Source organism: Apteryx mantelli, chromosome 1, assembly GCF_036417845.1.
Source record: "Apteryx mantelli isolate bAptMan1 chromosome 1, bAptMan1.hap1, whole genome shotgun sequence".
NCBI lineage: Eukaryota > Metazoa > Chordata > Aves > Apterygiformes > Apterygidae > Apteryx > Apteryx mantelli.
In genome coordinates, this window is record NC_089978.1 from 152,247,005 (window position 1) to 152,267,049 (window position 20,045).

The window sequence follows — 20,045 nt, forward strand, 5'->3', positions numbered from 1 at the left end:
TGTACTATGTATTCTCAGCGTGAAGGCACATTTTCTTCTTTGAGAAATAAAATGTTTGCTATGCGTGTAGAGTACCATGTAGTTCTTTAAAGCACAGTGGCAGTTCCAAGACTTAAAAAAAATATTCCTGGCTTCCCAAACACACAGTTGGTCCTAGGTGAGAAGGGATCACTGTACCAGTTAGAGTGGCTCCATGTAAAGATTCCTGCTGTGAGGGATTTCCCTAGTATGTGACTGTCACAGATAGGTTGAGTCATTTAAGCTGGTTATACTTGAGGCTTGCTTTATAATATGACAGCTGTGGCCTACTATTTCCTTGTCATCTTATAAGGGGAGGGCAAGTGGGCAGCTACCTCTTCCTCCTCCATGGTTTCTATTTTTTTTTTCCCCCTCTTTCATTTGGTTGGGAATCTCTGGTTAAGCAACCTTTATGACTGAAGGAAACTGGCTAAAATAGCCAGAGGCATATAAATTTTAGAGTGACTAAGCTGAGCGGCTTTTTCCCAAAGACCAGAAGGAAAAAAGTCTGGGTAGAACATTTTGGGACATTAATTTTGATCAAGATGAAGAAAGAGGCTCCTTCTTTACCTAGGTGATCTTTCAACATAAGGACACCTGTTGTGATCAAAGGATAATGTATAACGGAACAGCAAAATAATATGTTAGTTGAATTCATGTAGATAAGTTTTAACATGTAGGTCTGATGTTTTCAGTACTCATTTTCTGTCACTTAAGAAATGGTTAGTAATGAACAATGTAAACATTTCTATTCAGTACCTTAGTATAATTTTGAGAACCAGACTACTACCTGTAGTTGCCTCTATGTTCATGTGTTTCTATATTCTTGGATATAATCTGCATTTCTTTTAAAATCCTAACTGGACTGAGTTTTCTTGAAGTGAGAGTTGTGCGTGAGCTGTTTGTATATATGCTTTGATCTTCTCTTTAGGAAGAATGGGTTCTGTATTTGCAACTTGGTTCATATTTGGTCTCTCTCTCTCCTACTTCTGTCGCAGCTTGGGGATTAGAAAGGAGATAGATGGAGACCAAAAGGATTTACCCTCCCCATTTCTGCCCTGCACGTCAGGTTTGATGAGTGTATTAAAACACAGACATCTATTTGCCAGTGTATTTGCTTGAGTGCTCAGTTTTATGAACCAGAGCAGATCTGAATACCGTGTTAAAACATACTGTGTACAATGCTGATATTCCTTTTTTCCATCTGGTGTAAAAGGGAAGCTGCAAACAATGGCAACCACACCCTTGGTCCTTCTGCTTTCCTATTGCTTGTCTGCATAGTATAAGACTAAAATAATAGCAGATTTTGTTTTTAGCTTTTCTTGTAGAAACTGTCCTCCTTTTGCCATGTGTTCTACAGCCTTATAGCTGCCCTAAACCTGTACTTTTGGTATGTGTGATGACTTAGGATGTGATGAACATGTTGTACCAAGGGCCATTTCTTTAGTTTTAGCTAAAAGTAAAATAAATCAGATCCTGGAAATGAAAACAGAGCTTTTTCATTTGTTGGAATAAAGCCTTTTTTTAGTGTGGTTTCCTAAAGAAGGAAGGCTTATGGGATTGAGCTGCTTGTCCATCTGCTTTTCCGTTTCACCCTTAATAACTTTTGAACAATTTCATCCAGATTTGACAGTGAATTAAAGTCTTGAAGATAATTGATTTCCTACAAGTGTCAAGAAAACTGTTGACTGGCTAGAGAAGAGAGACGAAAATAGGTGTCCCCGCTGTCTCCAGCATAGGCTTAACAATAATCTGTTCTTAGGCTTTTGCTAGCCAAGTTGCCAGTATGCACTGGCTGTCTAGCTATTACAGTAGACTAAGTTTTCCAGAGCATGTTACTGAGTTTTTCTTAGGCAGAAATTAGGGACCCAAATGAGGGAAGTGAGAGCATAGGGGACGTTGCCAGGGAATTGGAAATACTATGGAAAGGATGAAATCAATGGGAACTGGGGTTACTGGAGCATTCACTAGTTTTACAATGGATGGAAAACTCGCTTTTTAGATTCCATGTAGTACTGCAAGTTTGTTGATCTCTAAATTCTAATAAATTTGTCTGTCTTGACAAGGGTGGATCTGAGGTGTTTGTCTAGCTGTGAAATAGCCAAAATATAAAAAGTGTTTATACTGTGATCAGAGAAACTCAGCATTCTAAATGGAGCTGGACAGTTATTTTGGCAAATGTTTTATTCACTCGAAGTGCTGTTTTGAGCTAGATGAAACAATTTTTGAATTTGGATGGAATTAAGTCAATAGCTTCAGCCAGAACAAAAATGGAGAAAAATGCTGGCAAACTGTATTCCCGAACTAAAATATTTTATTTTTCCAGGCTCAAGTCACAAGTTAAATGAGACTCTTTTAACAAAATCAGGGTGGAAAATGTAGGGGAGTTGAATCCTATAATGTAGTAATGGGGATGTATTTGCCTGGAATGTGGGAGGCCTATCTTCGCAAGGCGTTCTGCAGGAATTTGAATTTGCACAATTAAATTCATTATATGCATCTTTTGCAAAACCTCTTCCAATCTCTTGCACTGGGCAGCAGCAGGGATGAGTTTTCCAGGCATTGAACTTACTTTCTCATATTCACGGTTGGTAAAATATTCACACAAGGCCTGAAAGCAAGACATCTTTGGTGACTGTGCGAAGGGGAAGGAAATGCCACCTGGAATTATTCATTGTCTCTTTCTCTGTTTTTCCTTGATTTCTTTTGTCCTGGAGATCCTGAGCGTGAGCTGGAGATCCTGAGTGTGCTTGTAGTCATGAGTCAGTGACAACCTCTTGCTATTGTTGTAAATAGCAACATGAACACTGTTCTTGCATGCTTTTTTTCACAGGCTTTGTCTTTCTCTCCCAACACTTTTGCCAAGGAATGTGCAGAGCTTCTGAGTCAGCAATCAGCTGCCTCGAGACAAAACATGCAGGATACTGCAGACTTGCAGAGTAGCCAACAATGCATACAAATACCCTGGAAACCTGGCAAATATTCTTACCTGCCCTTGCTTTGCCTCCTATAATTTCCATGATTTCTGACGTGTTGCTCTCTGGTTCCAAGGGCTTTGGGTGTTTACATCAGGAATGCAGAGTTTTGGGGAGTGACTAATTGCAGTGATTGAAGCTTCTGTACAGAAGCAGCAGCTGTATTTGACCTGTGGGCATAACTGACTTAATAGCCTTTTGCGAAATGGGATGCAGCAGAACTTCAAAATTAATATGCCACTCTGGTTGAGCTGTGTAAAATGACCTGCTTTTGCGAGTTTGTCACCTGGCTTGACAAATCTTGAATGCAAAGCATTAAATTCCTAGAGGGAAAGTAGATTGCATTTTACCTTCAGGTGCTGTCTTAGCAGTGCAGAAACATGCTGCTTTGTCCTTTTGTCTGATGAAAGAGTAGAAGAGAAGCAAGAATAAGAAATGAATCCTGTGTTGTCCTTGCATCTGGATAAATTAGTAATGGACTGTGGACTAACAGACTTAAATTGCCACCCCACTGAATTTAGGTCATGTAGCTTTTATTACTTACTCTTAGGAAATGTTTTGTCAGTCATCTGAAGTGCTGGTGTAAAGTGAGTGTTTGGGTGGTAGACTGTGAGTGACGGGAAACAACACAAAATAGTATTCAACTTGCAGTATTGTGCTGATTACTAGGGCATGGGGAGTTAGACTTTACATATTTTATTGCATCTCTGTTACACAGATGCACCCTTCAACAGAAGTGATTTGTGGGAGTTCTGTATAACATTGCTCTTGAGAATGGAAGAGAGGTCACAGGCTAAAAGCACAGTGCCTTAGACCTCTGGAGATGTTTAGTGGTTACTCAGAGGTGCAAGCCTGGAGCACGTTTCCAGCTTCACAACAGTGAAATTAATAATAAAAATAAGGGAAGTAGTTAGTTCTACACTGCTTAGTGAGCAGTGATGATATGGACGATATCACTGTCAGCCAGTCATAAATACTGCTTAATTTGTGTTGAGTCCTCTAAGTCAGTTGTCCTATTAAAGTCAGAATTACCTTCTCCAGTATAGCCCATTGTTATACTCTGGCTTTCATAGGAGAATTTTTTATTTTTATTTTTAATAATAAACAGTTTGGGACTGTATGTAGGGGTATCAAGGTCTCCTTTGCCACTTTAAAATATAACTAATAAATATCATGTTAGAGTGGAATGCAGGAGTGCCCAAACAAACTGCTGCCGTGCTGACATACTGGAGGGGAAGAGACATGAGCTGTAATGTTTGACTTGGCTTCCTGTCTGCTGGAAGCCGGAAAAGAGCTGGTGGGAATCTAAAAGGTTTTATCCGACTCCGCATATTTCCTTTTTTACCTTAATGCCCTTGCAAAAAAAACAAACACAAAAAGCACCTCAGAAGTGTTTTCAGTCCTGTAGTTTCAACATCTGTTTAAATCTAAAAGCATGCTTTGAATATATGCTGCCCTCCAATCTGAAGATAAAAATTTGGGAGCTGGAGGGGTCCTACAAATCAAAAGAAGTTGAAAACCATGGAACTAGAGGAAATAGTATGAGAATTCCATGAGAATAGTACATCAGCCAGATTTCACTGTTATGCCACTTATTAGGATGGGAATATGCACATAGAAACTAGGTGAGACAAAAGTTTATACTGCTTGGTGCAACACATATCTCTCAGACATTTTTTCAGTCTTGATATCTTTTCTTAAGCATTTGATTGCTATTAGCAGATCTAACTTCTTTCCAGGAGTGCAGTAGCCATCATTGCTTTTATTAAGTCGCTGTGCAAAAGTAGTCTTTGCAAGGACTCTCAAACAGAAATATCAACCTGTGATATGCCATCCTCTTTCCTCTTCTCTACTTATCATGGGCAAAGATACATGTCACTTTTGAATGAACCCAGACTTGTTTTACTGGTGGAATACTAGCTCCTAAAGTACTTTGTAGTAGTAGTATTTTTAAGACTGACACGTTACCACTGCTGTGGTGTTAACACAACAGTCTTGTCGTCACAGTGACTGTTATATTAATAATAGTATGTATACCTTTTGTTTTAAAACTTCCTCCTGCTTCCAAACATCATGTAACACCAGCCAGTTTACTTGAAACTTCTCTGCTCTTCATGTGAAACAAAAATTTTGAAAAAACTTTCTAGAGAACGGGTCAGATAAAGTATTTTGCTATTTTATAGAGATGAGGTGCTTCACTGTTTGAAGTGAGGCTCAATTAGCTTTGAAATGCCATAGTTCAGTGCAGCTGGACAGGAATCTTTGGTGTATTGTTTAGTTGGCTCATTTAGGACCGATGCTTTACTAGTTACTGAGAGTTTGCACTTTCAGTTCAGTAGGCACAGCCATAATTTTGGAAAGAAAAACAAAGATCAAGCTCAATTGTATTTTGTCCTTTTTATTTTATAGGTTAATAATGCTTGTAAGCCAGAGGTGAAAGTGGCTCAGCAGTGCAACATCAGGAAGTCTGGCAGACTGGAAGAGAACAGCTGCCCCCCGGGGTAGCTGCTAAGTGTGAAGCATGGAAGAAAGTAAGAATGAGAAGGTGAACCAGGCTCATGTTCTCTTTGACAGATTTGTCCAGGCTTCAACCTGCAAGGGGACTCTCAAGGCTTTCCAAGAGCTCTGTGATTACCTAGAACTAAAACCCAAGGACTATCGTTCTTTCTATCACAAACTCAAGTCCAAACTAAATTACTGGAAGGCCAAAGCCTTGTGGGCCAAATTGGATAAGAGGGGCAGCCATAAAGACTACAAGAAGGGGAAAGCGTGCACCAACACAAAGGTAAGGAAAGTGATCCTCCGTAGAGATTTATTCATGGGAGTCAAGACAACTCTTTTACCCAGTTTGTCTCTGAAATACATAAGAAAAAGGTTGGATGTAGGGAGATTTTTGCATGGTATCACTGTAAGTCCAGGGAAGATTTAGGAAAGTTCTTACTTATACTATTTATAATATGGTCATAATTTGTTAGCATTTACCTCTCAATCAACAATTCCATTAGCTTTCTACCAAATTTGATTATCCGCCTCAATAGGGGAAACTAAATTGAAATCCTTGAGAATGACCAGGATAGCTATAGTTTCTTCAGGAGAATCAGTTTGCAAGTATCTCTGTTTTATGTTTTTGTGGCATCAATACTATAGGTGAAGTTGAGGTAGGAAATCTTCATTTGTAAACCTTTAATCTCGGTAAGCATATTTTATGTTGTTTTTTTTTAAATGCATAATATCTGGGAAATGAAATCTTCTGTTGGAGTCTAGATACAAAATATTTTATTGGAAATTTTCAAAATACATCCCTTTCAGTTTGAAAATTTTCGTGACTCTCTCAAGAAAAGTAAAACTTCCCTGCAAATTTGCCAGAATATTATATTTAACACTTAGAAAGTAATCACTTACATTTCATGTTTAAAGAAAGAAAAGGAAAAAGCAAAAATGCTGTGGAAACTTTTATCGATTCATTTTAAAAGATTGGTATGTGTGATATTTATAGTAAGGAATTGCTGCCTTCACCTGAAAAAAATAATTTAACCTAATTGTTGAGAGCTGGTATTTATGTGCTGCATCCTTGTTGACAGTACAGTATGAGCTTAATTATTTATTTTGTTATTACTGAAAGGTGATTCTTTGTATCATTCATGAAAATGTGCGTGTAATAAATTATTTTAGCAAGTAATCATACACTTTGCCTTTTTTAAAAAAGGGAGATAGGAATATGATGAAATTAGAACAGGATTATTTCCTCCTTTATTGAGGACAATGGACGCTTTTCTTTCTGTTGTATATTCGCCTTTCTGGGGAAGGAAATATCTTGATTAATTCCTCTGGCAGAGAACTGAGGGGAAGATATATTCTGTTTAGGATATTGTCAGTCATCTCAGATCTATGGACTGGAGTTAAATTCCCAACTGGATATTAGAAAGTTACATTAGTTTCTTCATTGTTTATTCTAGTTCACTTTCCAATTGCCATTTTCATATGGATGGTGGCATTTATAAGTATTACAATAACACTGTGAAAAAGTTCTAATGACCAAGGGCCGGTTGTCCCAGCTCTTGTGAAAAATAATCCTTTCCTCAAAAAGTTTACAACTGATACATAATGTAGAAGGTAAGTGTAGATTAGCTTGGAAAACAATGAAACAAGTAGGCAGTGTTGGCTGTTGTGGTGGACAGTAGCTTCAACACCCCAGAAGTCCAAGCAGTGTTAAGATTTATTTTTTACAGGCAGCATGACAAAGGAAGGGCTTGTAGGAAGATTAGTATAGTCATTTTTGTTTATATTTAAGAGTAAAACTTCTAAGGTTACTATAGACATCATGGGGAAAAATATGAAATTATTTTTCTGAAAACGAATGTACCCTGTATTAATTGGAGTCAGGAGTTGCTCTCTTTCAGATAAAACATGATGGATAGAAGTGAAACTGTATGAAAGACTGTGGAATGAAGTGGCTTATGTTATTATGAGAAAGAGAATGAAGAACCTGTGGAAGAGTGTAAATATATTTGGACTTACATGAAGTAATAGACCAAAAGAGTAATTTTGTGTCTGTGTTCTGAATATATCTTAGTGGGCAATACTGCATTTGTTAACACAGGAGAAGAGGTTGCTTCAGTAATAGAGATGCACTATGAACAAGAAATTTAACGGAAGAATAACTGCATGACTTAGACATTGCTTGATTATGAGATCTTACAAAAAAAGATATCTCAGTGGAGGTTGACATCCAGTTATGAATGACATTCAGAAAACTGATGTTGACATGATCTAGAAGGGAGCTGGTGAGGTGTGCTTAGAAGGAAGCTAGAGCTCCATTTTATCATGTTGGGCTTGAAGTGACAACTAGACAACCATGAGGAGATGTCAGAAAAGTGGAGATTTTAGCTTGGACAAAAAGAAGTCAAGTCTGAATTGGAGAAAGTTCTGTGAACCTTCAGCACTGACAAGTTGATTGAACTAGTTCTCTGTGAATGAGATTACGCAAAAGTGAATTGTAGAGGAAGAGAGGAGGAGGAGACAAAGACAAAGCCCCAAGGAACCCCTGTGGACAGTCGGAGGTGAGAGAAGTGGGGGAAACTAAGGAAGTCCTTCAGATGGTGCACTGAAAGAATAACTGGAGACATACTAAGTCTTAATAAAAGAAATCAGAAAGGACACACTTGGAAGAGCTACAGTGTAGTCAACTGTCTTAAAACTGTCTTTTCAACTTTAGTTGAAAAGTAGGTAGAAGCAGTAGAGGAAAGAATACTGGGAATGATGTTTGACTAGGAAGAGTTTGCTAGAGATTTTATGTACTCCAAAAGTTTAGTGTATTTCCTGGATCAAAGCCAAGCTGGAGAGTAGGATGGGACAGGAGAAATGGGATCAAGAGAGTGATTGCAGAAGTGGCACTTGGTGACTTGGAGATGAAATAGCGATGAGATAAACAGAGCGCTTCATTCGATCGTGAGTCGCCCTCATTTAGTGATGAGAGAGACCTTAGAACTGACTGGCAGTGCTGTGGAGCAAGAGGACCAGAGCGGGTGGGCATGGTATGAGCGGGCTGAATGGGTGTCTGGATGGAGCAGGGGGCTTACGCCGTAACGCTCTCCTGTGTGTGTGACAAGGGAAAAAAAGAGACAGAGTGAAGGAAAGGAGGAGGAGAGTGGAGGCCAGCCGTAGAGTAATTTGCCAGCGTTTCTAAGATGCTGTTGGAGAGATACTATATAGAGGCACAAGTGGTAAGAGTGGATGATGAACAAATTTAAGGTGGAAAAATGCCAAAACTCATAGAAAAATGGATTTGGGATTCGAGTAATTTTGAGTAGTGAAATTATATAGATGAAAGGAAGTGAAATTTAGTTAAATATTTACTTTTTGTTAGTACATGGTAATGAATATACCTGTGGTTATAAATCATTTTTGTATGCTTTTAAATGTAAACTTTGTTGAATTTTTTTATGTAAAGAAATGATATCTGTATGTGTTCTTTTAAAAAATTTTCTTGCATATTTCTGGTAATTACTTGTTTCATATCCTAATAGCATCTCCTACTAAGTACTTATATATAATTGCTGAGAAATAATCATAACTATTCAAAGTAGAGATCTTTTGAGCACTGAGTCATATCTGATTTGATTTTTGTTATTTCACCTTGTTTTATATTCCTAATTTTTAATGGCATTTGCAAATCACTAATTAAAAATAAAACAGAAACTTAAGTGGGGATCTGAAGATAGTAGAATTTAAAATTAAGATTAAGATTTTACCCATGTTACCATAGCAGATAGCTCTCATTTCTGTAGTAAGCTCAGCTTCTATATGGTTGAACATATATCAATTTTCAGGAAATTTCAATATACTCGAAGAGATATAGAACAGAGGCTAACAAATAATAATAATTTTTCCTGTGACAGCAGAGAGAAGATGTCATCCTCTGGAGTTCAGCTCTTGCATGCCAGCTCAAAAACTGTGCAGGGATTATGTGCCAAGAGCAGAGTTCTGCGGTTAGTGTATCACATAGCCAGTGCCCAGGTTAACCAGAGTACAGCTAATCGGGGTTATAGGTCATGAAAGCAAGAATTGCATGTGATGGTTTGTTCAGATGTAAACAGTTACAAAAATTGTTTACACTGTCCCCTGTATACATTCAGCCTAGGCACCTCGAAGGGAAACAGGGAGATAATTCTCCATTTGAGAACTTACCCTTCTTCATTGGCTATAGAGACAATGCAGCATTTCAGTTTGCATTTAATGTTACTTTACCATTACCATATTGATACTGAAAACTTAATATAGCCTATCTGAAAAGTTTTCAGCAGTAAGTGTTTCTGAGTGGTGAGGTTGCTCTAGTGGACAGGGTTGCAGTAGTTGTTTTGAGTCATCATGGGAAGACAGAACAAGGAACAACAGTCACTGTCTTTATTTCCTGAAACTGGAAAAGCATTAGAAGGGAAAAGGGGACAGAATCCTTTTTTCCTCTTTTAATTGTGCTTAATACTTGCTGTGTTTTACAACAACATAATCTAATAATTTTGTGGTGGTGAAAAAAGGCAAGCTTGGCCATGAATTACTTCAGTGGGTATCATGTATTTTACATCCAGAATGTCTAGAGTCCTAAACATAGCCTAGACGTTGTTAATCACATCCTCATATGTGGAAAAAAATGTTATAAAAAGATAAGTTTTTACGTTTCCGTGACAAAATTACTGGTAATCAATTTACAATTAGATTCTGTGGACCTGCATTTGAAAAGTCTGGTTTTAATATAATTCATTTGTTCTTGTGCACTCCGTTGTAACTACTTTACATGGGGAAAGTATTCAAAGAATGAGTCTCCCTTATCAATGTGGACTTGTTGCTTATTGAATCTGGTCTCTTTGAAAGTTGCAGTTAAACATGATACATACAGCTAATTCTGTTACAAGGTTAAAAAAAGAAAGAATAAATGGTACTTCAGAGTTATGCTTATCTGCAAAGAAAACAATAATGAATTGGAAGAACATATTAGATCCTGATCTGTTACTACTTTCAACAAGTTGCAGGTTGGACGTTTATTCAATGTACAAGTCTCTTTAGGAACTGAATTGCAAATAGCTCCGTTGTTGGGCTTGCCCTTTTTCTGTGTGCCTTCAGGTTCCCAGAACTACTGAATAAACAGTGTTGTTATCCTTCACTTCCCCTTCCTCTACACTTGGATCTCTGCCCTCATGTTTATGTGACATTTTATCTTACTTTGTATTTGCATGTCAGTTGTTACCTCTTCATTACTGTAACCTGAACTGTTTTATTTCCAACTTTATCATTCTGGCTTTTTATTTGTGGTTTCATATAGTTTGCAGAATACATGCCCCCATGAATAACTAGCTAAAATGTGGTGAGCAGTAAAAATGGACATATGGGGACTATGAAAGAACAAAAATCTTTTATTTCAGGATAGGCTGTTTGACTGGAAGCTTAGGTTCCGATTAATTTTTAGCATACTGCTGAATTTCTCAAATAGCTTTGTGGTCCAGCTCTAAGCTATGTAAATATCTGAAAAATACTCACATGGCAGCAGCAGTCACCACTGTAGCAAGGTCTTTGTTGTGTGGGACTGGTTTATACTCAGTAGAAATCAAAGTACAAAAATGATATGACAAAATGGACTGTTCACTGTATTTGCGTGGATACACATACACATGCCAGCTATGTGGACCTCAGGTTCTGTGAGTAAGAAGTGTCAATAGACTGTCTTGTTTTTTTAATCTTAAAATAAATCATCTTGCGGTATCTTTTGTTTCTCAAAAAAAAATACTAGCCGTAGATATGCAAGTATTTTACATTCTCTAGTTGTTTTTTGGCCTCCAATAGTGTTTGTGAGTAGAGTGGAAAAAGGCATGGCAAGATGAAAGACCATGTGACAAAAGTTAGCTCAAATAAAATGTATCTTGATAAAAATTGTCTAGTCAGTTACACAAAATTTGTATTTACATTATATTTAATTTTCTGAAGTTTCCCTTGTTGCAATAGTAGAGGTGGCAGCATAGGTATGAGTTTATGTGCTCTGACTTGACCGTTATCTATGCTATTCCAAATGACAATGTTTATAAAAACATCAGCACCTCAGGTATTTCTCAGCCTTAGAGTGCTAGCCATTACTATGCTACTCAGCGATCATGAAGAGTTTTTAGTGTTGCTCAAAATTTTCTCAAGGAAGGGCAGCTCAGGTTTTGGAAAATGAGAGAAAAAGGCTAGATCACCTGCTTTAAGAACGGAAACACATGGATGGAACGGGGGAGGAGGAGGAGGAAGCGTTGAGCCTTCAGAAATGCTGATGCTCTCCAGGTACTTACATAGCTTATAGAGTACATCTTGGCAGCTCTTCTTAAAATGAAGGCTGAAAACAGGAAGGTGACTTGCTGCTTCTCCAGACTTTCACTGCTGTGTGATATGCTTTATTTTCAGGTTTCACTTACTGCTTTAACATATCAGTGGCAGAGCATGGCAGGTAACAATAGAAAGACTGAACTGAAATTTCACCTTATGTTGCAAACAAAGAGCACTTACCCCTAAGAGCCGTGGGATGCTTTGAAGCTGTGGTGAGAATACCTTTTTCCTCCTAGGACTGTAAAGTTACTCTGTACCGGTTGTTTTGCAGTGTCTGATAATTGGGGCTGGACCCTGTGGCCTTCGTACAGCCATCGACCTATCATTCCTAGGAGCGAAGGTGGTGGTCATAGAAAAGAGGGATGCCTTTTCCCGCAATAATGTTCTGCACTTGTGGCCGTTCACCATACACGACTTGCGGGGTCTTGGCGCCAAAAAGTTCTATGGCAAATTCTGTGCGGGATCCATAGACCATATCAGTAAGTACAGCCGCTGCTAGCCACAGCAGCACTTGTTTTCCCGGGGAAGGCAGGAGGTGCATGGGCTAACTCATTAGAATTCAGCCTACACCAGTTACTGCTCTGACCTCCTTTTGGTGCAATTCAGCATTACCTTTGCATAGCACAATCTGGGCTAGCCCTAGATATGGGAGAAATACATCGCGCCTTGAGATTAACAGACACCTACTACTTTCAGAGGCTTATCTTTTTCTTACACTGAAAAGTACACTTAAGGTTCAAAGCTTTTTTTGGATGGATAATTTTCCTATTTTTGTTGTTAAATCCTTGCAGCTGCCACATTATTCTGTTTCTCTTGAACATTGTAAGCAAGTTGTAAAAAAAAAAAATTGCTAAATGCTTTTGAACATTCTTTTGAATGATTGTTCACTATTAAAATCTGTATTTTTGAAAGAGTACTGAAGATATTTTCAGGAAAACTGCCAGCCTCTGAATAGGCTTTGGTTGGATTAGAGGTTTACATACCAAAATTGAGAGTAATTTGGTAATTCTCAAATTCTGATAAACCAGTTTAAAACTGAATGACAGCTTCAGTTGGACAGGAGTTATCTTTTTCCAGTTTTTCTTTCTTCAGTAATTTACTGGGGATGCCACAGCCAGATTGTTTTGCCCACCAATCTGTGTTGACCACTTGGGATAAGTGGGGAAAATAAAGTGACAGAAAGACAGTAGATAAAATTTAGCCTCTTGTCCAAACAAAAACTGCTCTTTTTTTGGAAGTGAAGGGTTCAACTGAAGGATCTTTGGAACTTCAGTCTTGCAGATTGCTTCTTTTCTTCCAATTTCTCATTATTTTTATTCTTCCAGTACTTTATAAATGCCATCTTCTTTTGTATTTCAGCACAGCTGAATTTTAATATTTAGGTGGAGCATTTTTTCATTTCAGTATCTGGAATATGATAGTAGGGTGTCTTCCTTCAGATTAGTAGTGTTTTCACATTGTCATTTCTGTACCCACTACTTACACTAACGTTAGAGGAAAAAGATGGTAAGAATCTTACTATGCTCTCACTAACCTAAAAGTCTTAGGATAAAGGTGCAGTTCAGTAGTATAACTAGGTTGATCAAATGACTAGTTGCTACCTGTGATAAAAGTGCAGTCTTGCTTGTGCTCTCTTCCCTACATCCCCTGCAATGCATGTTCTGGTTGTTTCCCTTGTTCCTGATTTGGGGACTGAAACATTAAAAAATTATTTACTTTCTTTGGGAAGGGTTGGAGTTTCTGCTATACAGAAGTTTTCTGGCATGCCATGATGTTACACACCAGTGCTGCCTCAATGGAAGTGCTAGGAAACACAGTGGGAAGAAGCAAGCAGCAGTTGGCCTTTAAATCAATTTATCAGTAATGTCAAACTATACAGGGACACATGTGTATGCCTGTGCTCTTTTCTTTTTCTTACATTTCTTTATCACCTGCTTTCTTGCAGGTATCCGTCAGCTCCAGCTTATCCTTTTGAAGGTTGCCTTGATCTTGGGAATCGAGATCCATGTCAATGTGGAATTTCAGGGGCTTGTTTACCCTCCTGAGGATCAGGAGAATGAAAGCAAGTAGAATTGAAATGGGTAGTCGAGAAAGGGGAGGTTATGGTAGGATACACAGACTACAGCTCTTCAGCCCTGCTTATAACACTAAGTCCTTTCCTTATACTCTGTTAATGAGAGTTAATTCACTTTTGCTGGAATTTATAGTTGATTTTATTCTTTCTAGTGAAGAATCCAAATTAGTTGCTATATAAAACAAAGAACACCTGAGGTACTAAGCAGAAATAATTCAAGACGCAGCCAATCATAATCATTCCTAAAATATTTAAGCTTATTACACTTAGAAGATGTCTTTTTACAGCCAACTCCTTTTTTTTCATTCACTGAGGATATTTACATCAGTTACCTACATGTTTTTTATAAATATTGTTGACAGTCTTTTACTGAGCAAACAAATCATGTGCCAGCATGGTCTTTGACTTTGCCCATATGTTAGACAAATCAATTTTTCTGTTACAAAACATGAAGCTTGTAGTGATCTCTGTTACACTTTTTGTATCTTTGTGAAATCTCTTGTCTGATCACTGTAGAAGATAGTGTCTTACTTGTTTTTTGGCATAGCATTAATTGAAAAGTAGAAGAAGCTGTAGAAGGTTGTAGTCACCCTTAAAGGTACTAATCAGGGTGGATTTGTTGGGGCTGTCATTGCCTGACATAGTGCTTCTGTGATTCACTTGTAAAGAGAGAGTCTATGCAGGTCAACGATACCCAGGTCAACAGTATGGCTTTCCTGCACTGTATCTTTGTTGACCATGTGAAAAATGGCTTATGGGTAGTAAGAAGTGTTTTTACATAATTTTTATATATTCGTTGTATTAGGTGCACTGCTTATGTTGTCATTAACCTGGAGTTTATTCACAGGGATAGGTTGGCGTGCATTGGTCCACCCAAAAACACATCCAGTATCTGAGTATGAATTTGAAGTAATCATTGGAGGGGATGGCAGGAGGAACACCTTAGAAGGTAATGGCTTTTGGTGCATCCATAATGTAAAAGATTCTATATTTATTCACTTTGAATAGAACTTACTCTTAAGTTAGAGTAGATATAAACAAAAATGGCCCTCAACATCCAACCCAAAATCTGGAAAGACATTTGACTAGTGATAGAGAGATTAAAATTCCCTGCAGAAATCCAGTTGTATCATGGACAGTACATGAGTTGTCTTTTTTTGTCTCACTACACACTAGTGAAGGAATTAGGTGGTTTGACCTGGATAATTTTTCCACTTTTTTTTTTAGTTGAGTAGTGTTGCAGCTCTTGCTGCTGAGAGTTAGAGCTGAAGTTTTGAATGCTCTTCTGGTGTAGCAGAGGATTCTGTCTTAACATTTTTGATGCAAGTTACAGTCTTTGGTAAAAAAGAGAGGGGAGCTTTTTCCCTAACCATTTTATTTTCCTGATGAAGCAAATTGCAAGAGGAGTTTTTGTTGCTTTTTCTGTGGAGGAGTTTGTAGTACTTTGGATTCATTCTCTGCTTTGTGTTATGAGGACACCTATCTATGGCATGCTGAGTCTTCTATGAAGTTATGCTCTTTTTGTCAACATTATTAGTTTATCTTTCCCATAGGGTTTCGCCGAAAAGAGTTCCGTGGCAAACTAGCAATTGCTATCACAGCAAACTTCATCAATCGCAACACTACAGCTGAAGCCAAAGTAGAAGAGATCAGCGGTGTGGCCTTCATATTCAATCAGAAGTTCTTCCAGGATCTGCGAGAAGCCACAGGTTTGTCAGCAATAGACAGATTTCCAGTGAAAACTATTTATCTTTATTATTATAACTTTCTGTAATTCAAGTATCACACGTTTAATCAATAAATGATCATCTTGAGCTAGGAAGTCAGTCATTGCTCTCTCTCTTCCAAGTTTGATTTCCCTCACTTTTATAGCTTTTTTATACAGCTGTATAAAGCAGATGTGTGTCTTTGTTGTACAAAAATGGAGAATTTATTTTCTTGAAGTTTTTCAGGAAAGCTGAGCCCTTCTTAAGAAAAGTCTGAATCCTGAGTTCAGCTTTCTGCACTGCAGATCTGACTGCAAACCTTAGAGTGATGATAAATATATTTTTAAAAAGAGGTAGCTAAAGAGGTAAAGTGTGCTGTTTGTGGTCTTGTTGAAGATTCATTTTTTAAACTCACCAAAAGCATGGGAGGAAGCTGCTTGGCATTCTCCTTAAGGCTTTCTAACCATGTAGTTTCAATTTACTTTCTTCTGATAGAGCTCATGTGTTGCACAAAACGTGTAACTTGTTCCTTCATTACCATGTCTTTTGTTCTCTCACAAGGTATTGACTTAGAGAACATTGTCTACTACAAAGACGATACACACTACTTTGTCATGACTGCCAAAAAGCAGAGCTTGCTGGATAAAGGAGTGATACGGCATGTGGGTATTAACTTTTTCTGTATTCTCTATAAACTAAAATTTTGGCACGATTTGTTTTTGGCATGCTGAAAGAAGGGAATACACTATTGTTTCATACCATACATTTTTATACAGGCTTATTTTAGAACACAGGTATGTGTGATTAATGCCCTTCTGAAGTATTTTGAGCCATCAGAAAAGTGTTCTCAGATTTACCGTATCCAAATTTGTATCCCTGTGTAGATTTGGGGGTTTCATTCATGTTGAGATAAATTACACTTCCAGAATCTTTGACTACTTTGTTGAGTCTCCCTCATTTTATGGAAATGAAAAAGCAGGGAGTGAAGAAAATCTTGGGAATTTACCCATATCTTATTCTGACAGAAATTGATTTAAAACTAGTTTGGTCACAAAGGAATAAATAAGGTCTTCCATGTTTTATTGGAAAACAGAATGTGAAAAAAATGTTTGAAAGTTTCTTTGCCCTTTCACTTTCAGAAGTGCAAGTAGAGCTGATTGTTTGCCAGAAAAGATTTAAAAATTTTCTCTTGGAAGCTTAGACATAGATATAAATTAAAGAATTTAGAGGCAAACCTGTATCTGTGGACTTGCAGGAATGTCAGTAGCAGCAACTGTATATACCAATCTTAAAATACCCTTGCGAATATGGCTATTTCACTTTTACTGGTCTCTCTTCGGCAGGATTACGCTGACACAGAGTTATTACTCTCACGGGAGAATGTAGACCAGGAGGCCTTGCTAAACTACGCCAGAGAAGCAGCTGACTTCTCCACTAATCAGCAGCTGCCATCACTGGACTTTGCCATCAATCACTATGGTCAGCCAGATGTGGCTATGTTTGACTTCACGTGTATGTATGCATCAGAGAATGCAGCACTGGTGCGAGAGCAGAATGGCCACCAGTTACTTGTGGCATTGGTTGGGGACAGTCTCTTAGAGGTTTGTGTTTTAAACTTATCATGTGTACACAATGAATTGAAGCACAAGCACAAGCCATTGCGCCCATCACTAAAATGTGTGCTGCTTTCCCTTTGGCCTATGAAATAGTTATTATGAGGAAAGCTGCTGTTTATTATATAATAATGTGGGAGGTTTGGAGGAAGGGTAGGAGTGTTGCAAAAACAGAATATTTAGCGCTAAAGAAAATGTGTCAGAGAGTTTCTGAAGTTATGTCTCTTCCATCTGTTCCTTATTGGGACAGTTAGACTTTCTATGGAACCTACTGTAGTTCTGTTAATAATTAGCATTTTATAGTTTGTTAAAAAGTACAGTCTTGAAAAGAAGCTGTTAAGACACTCCAGGCTATGAATTGTTGGAAATAAAGGAACGTTGGCTTTGGGGGAGCTCATGGCCAAGTCACCATACATACGGCTTCATCTAGCCCAGTGGGAGTAGAGCTTTAAGCTAATTACTGAGCTATAGTTTCCCAGCAGATTACCCTCTGAATATATTCTTGATACTGATTTAAAATTTTCCTTCCCCAACTGACACTTCTCCTTTCTCTGCTTTTTCTGTAACATGTAATATTAGCCTTTTTGGCCAATGGGAACTGGAATAGCCAGGGGGTTTCTGGCTGCAATGGACTCTGCTTGGATGGTACGAAGTTGGTCGCTCGGAGCTAGTCCTTTGGAAGTTCTTGCAGAGAGGTAATAGAGCAAATGAATACAGTTTTCAGTTCTAATCTAAATCCTCCAACATGTCATCAATTCCAGTTCCTTCTAGTACAAATATGCAGACAAAATGGGAGATACTGATTCTTACTAATGTTTTTAGAGGACGCTTATGCGTGTAGTTTCATTAAAGAAAAAATTTCCTAAGGAGCTGATAAATTGAAGTATATTTAGAGAGGAATAAGAAATGTTGCAGCTGTTCTCTCTCCTAGTTAAAAAGCAGATTAGAAGAGTGTTTTCTTGGTGCTTATTGGTATTATGAGGAGAAAGTGAGCCTGACTTACTGCCACCAGCCTTACAATAGTGAACCAGATGAAGATGTAGGTGCTTTCAAAGTATTGTATGGTGACAAAAACTCTTGCCATCCCTTGCTATCTTAGAAATCTCTTTGACCATTTTCTTTTAATGAAACTATGATCTGTTTTTATTTCATGTGCTCTATCTAAATTCATCGTTTTTTTTCATACAAATCAAACAATATCTTGGGCTTTTTGTTTCTTTGGAGTATCGAGTTCTTGATGTTTTTGTCATCTTTGGTTGAGAGTTGTTTTGGTGGCTCAGGGTGATCTCTTGTAGATCAGAACTCACGTCAGTAAAAGATGGTGTAAATAAAATCAACCTTTAATAGAACCTCTTTTAAAAACTTAAACAACTGCAGCTTCTGACTATCACGAACCATAGTTTAATTTTTAAAATTTTCTAAATGGCACAGTGGATACTTAAAAAATATTGAAAAAAAAATTGCAGTTAGCTTCACACACTTGCTTGAAATTAATCAATTTATTAATTTTTTCATGACTGATTGAATTTTCAAGAAATCTTATTAATAGATTTTTTGTGACTGCAAAATAAACATCGAAAGTTATCTATATTTTTCAGTATAAAGATTTTTCTAATTTAAAGATCACAGATTTAATACAAAAGACCATAAAGTTAGATGAATTAAAGTTTGACTTACTTAATAGGCATCTGAATGATTCAAAACTTAAAATTTCTTATAGGTCAAGCTGCAAAACCTGATAAAGGGAATACAGCCTGGTCAAATCCATTCAGTTCCCATTACTGGGGGAACTGAATATTTCAACTTGTCGCATGTATTTCAGGGGGTCTGTATGTATATTATTTTTGTATTGGGGGAACTCTCAACAGACTTGTTAGTTAGTCATGTACTCTTTACAGAGTAGCAGAATTTGTAAATTAAACCAGAATTTATTTACAGTTTGGAAACAGTTATGTTTTAGTCTATTGTGTGTCAGTAATTCTGTTGTGTCACATTTATATTAGTAATTATGTTTTAATTTTTATATAACTACTAAATAAAACTTCACTTCTCATTTTCTAATTTGAGAACTACTAATGTGTAATTTAAAAGCAGGAATCACAGAATCATATAGGTTGGAAGGGACCTCCAACTATGGAACTTATCTGCCTCTTAGCTGCCTGAATTCTGTTCAGTGCAGTGTTTCACATGATTGTGTTGGTCAGGAACAAGAAATCAGGCCATTCTTTTCCTTTTCTCTGCCAAATAGAGTTTGTCTTATATCCCCTTTCACAAAGGCTTGTGTTAATATTTTTATCTTAACTGAAGTAATGTTGGGGTTCTCATTACCCATATAAAAGTCTAATTAATTTTGAAGGCTATAATCTTTTGGCATAAGTTGTATTTTGTGTTAGTTGTTTCCACAGGTCCTCTTGCTATCAGTGTGAGAAATTAAATAGGGACATTATGATTGATTTATTTTGATCATACCATTCATCATTTGTATTTCACCATGCATGTCTCTTCTCTGAAAAGTTTCAACTGTTCATATAACTTTACCATTTTATCTAATATTAATTTATGCTGTCTGTCTGTGGACTGTTTATTTCTGGTGTGTTAGGTTTGGGGTAAATAAACCTGAAAATATTCCAGAAGTGGGTATCCTGTTGATATATCATAGATTTATAGAACAATTTAGGTTGAAGGGACTTCTGAAAGCCACCTAATCCAACATCCTGCTTAAGACTGGATCCAGCTAGATCAGGTTGCTCAGGGCTGTGTGCGGTCAAGTTTTGACTCTCTCCCAGGATGGAGATTCCACAGCCTTTCT

At 37.5% G+C, this 20,045-nt stretch overlaps 1 protein-coding gene across 1 annotated transcript in view; it reads left to right on the plus strand.

Moving 5' to 3' along the window:
- Positions 1-20,045, plus strand: part of MICAL3 (microtubule associated monooxygenase, calponin and LIM domain containing 3) — a 165,867-nt gene that overhangs the window by 48,010 nt on the left and 97,812 nt on the right. Inside the window, exons 2-9 of the mRNA XM_067306880.1 lie at positions 5,403-5,778; positions 12,115-12,322; positions 13,789-13,905; positions 14,765-14,866; positions 15,471-15,626; positions 16,185-16,285; positions 16,967-17,224; positions 17,816-17,931. Of these exons, the coding sequence (XP_067162981.1) occupies positions 5,515-5,778; positions 12,115-12,322; positions 13,789-13,905; positions 14,765-14,866; positions 15,471-15,626; positions 16,185-16,285; positions 16,967-17,224; positions 17,816-17,931 (1,322 nt within the window). The 5' untranslated portion in view covers positions 5,403-5,514. The remainder of the gene's footprint in view (positions 1-5,402; positions 5,779-12,114; positions 12,323-13,788; positions 13,906-14,764; positions 14,867-15,470; positions 15,627-16,184; positions 16,286-16,966; positions 17,225-17,815; positions 17,932-20,045) is intronic.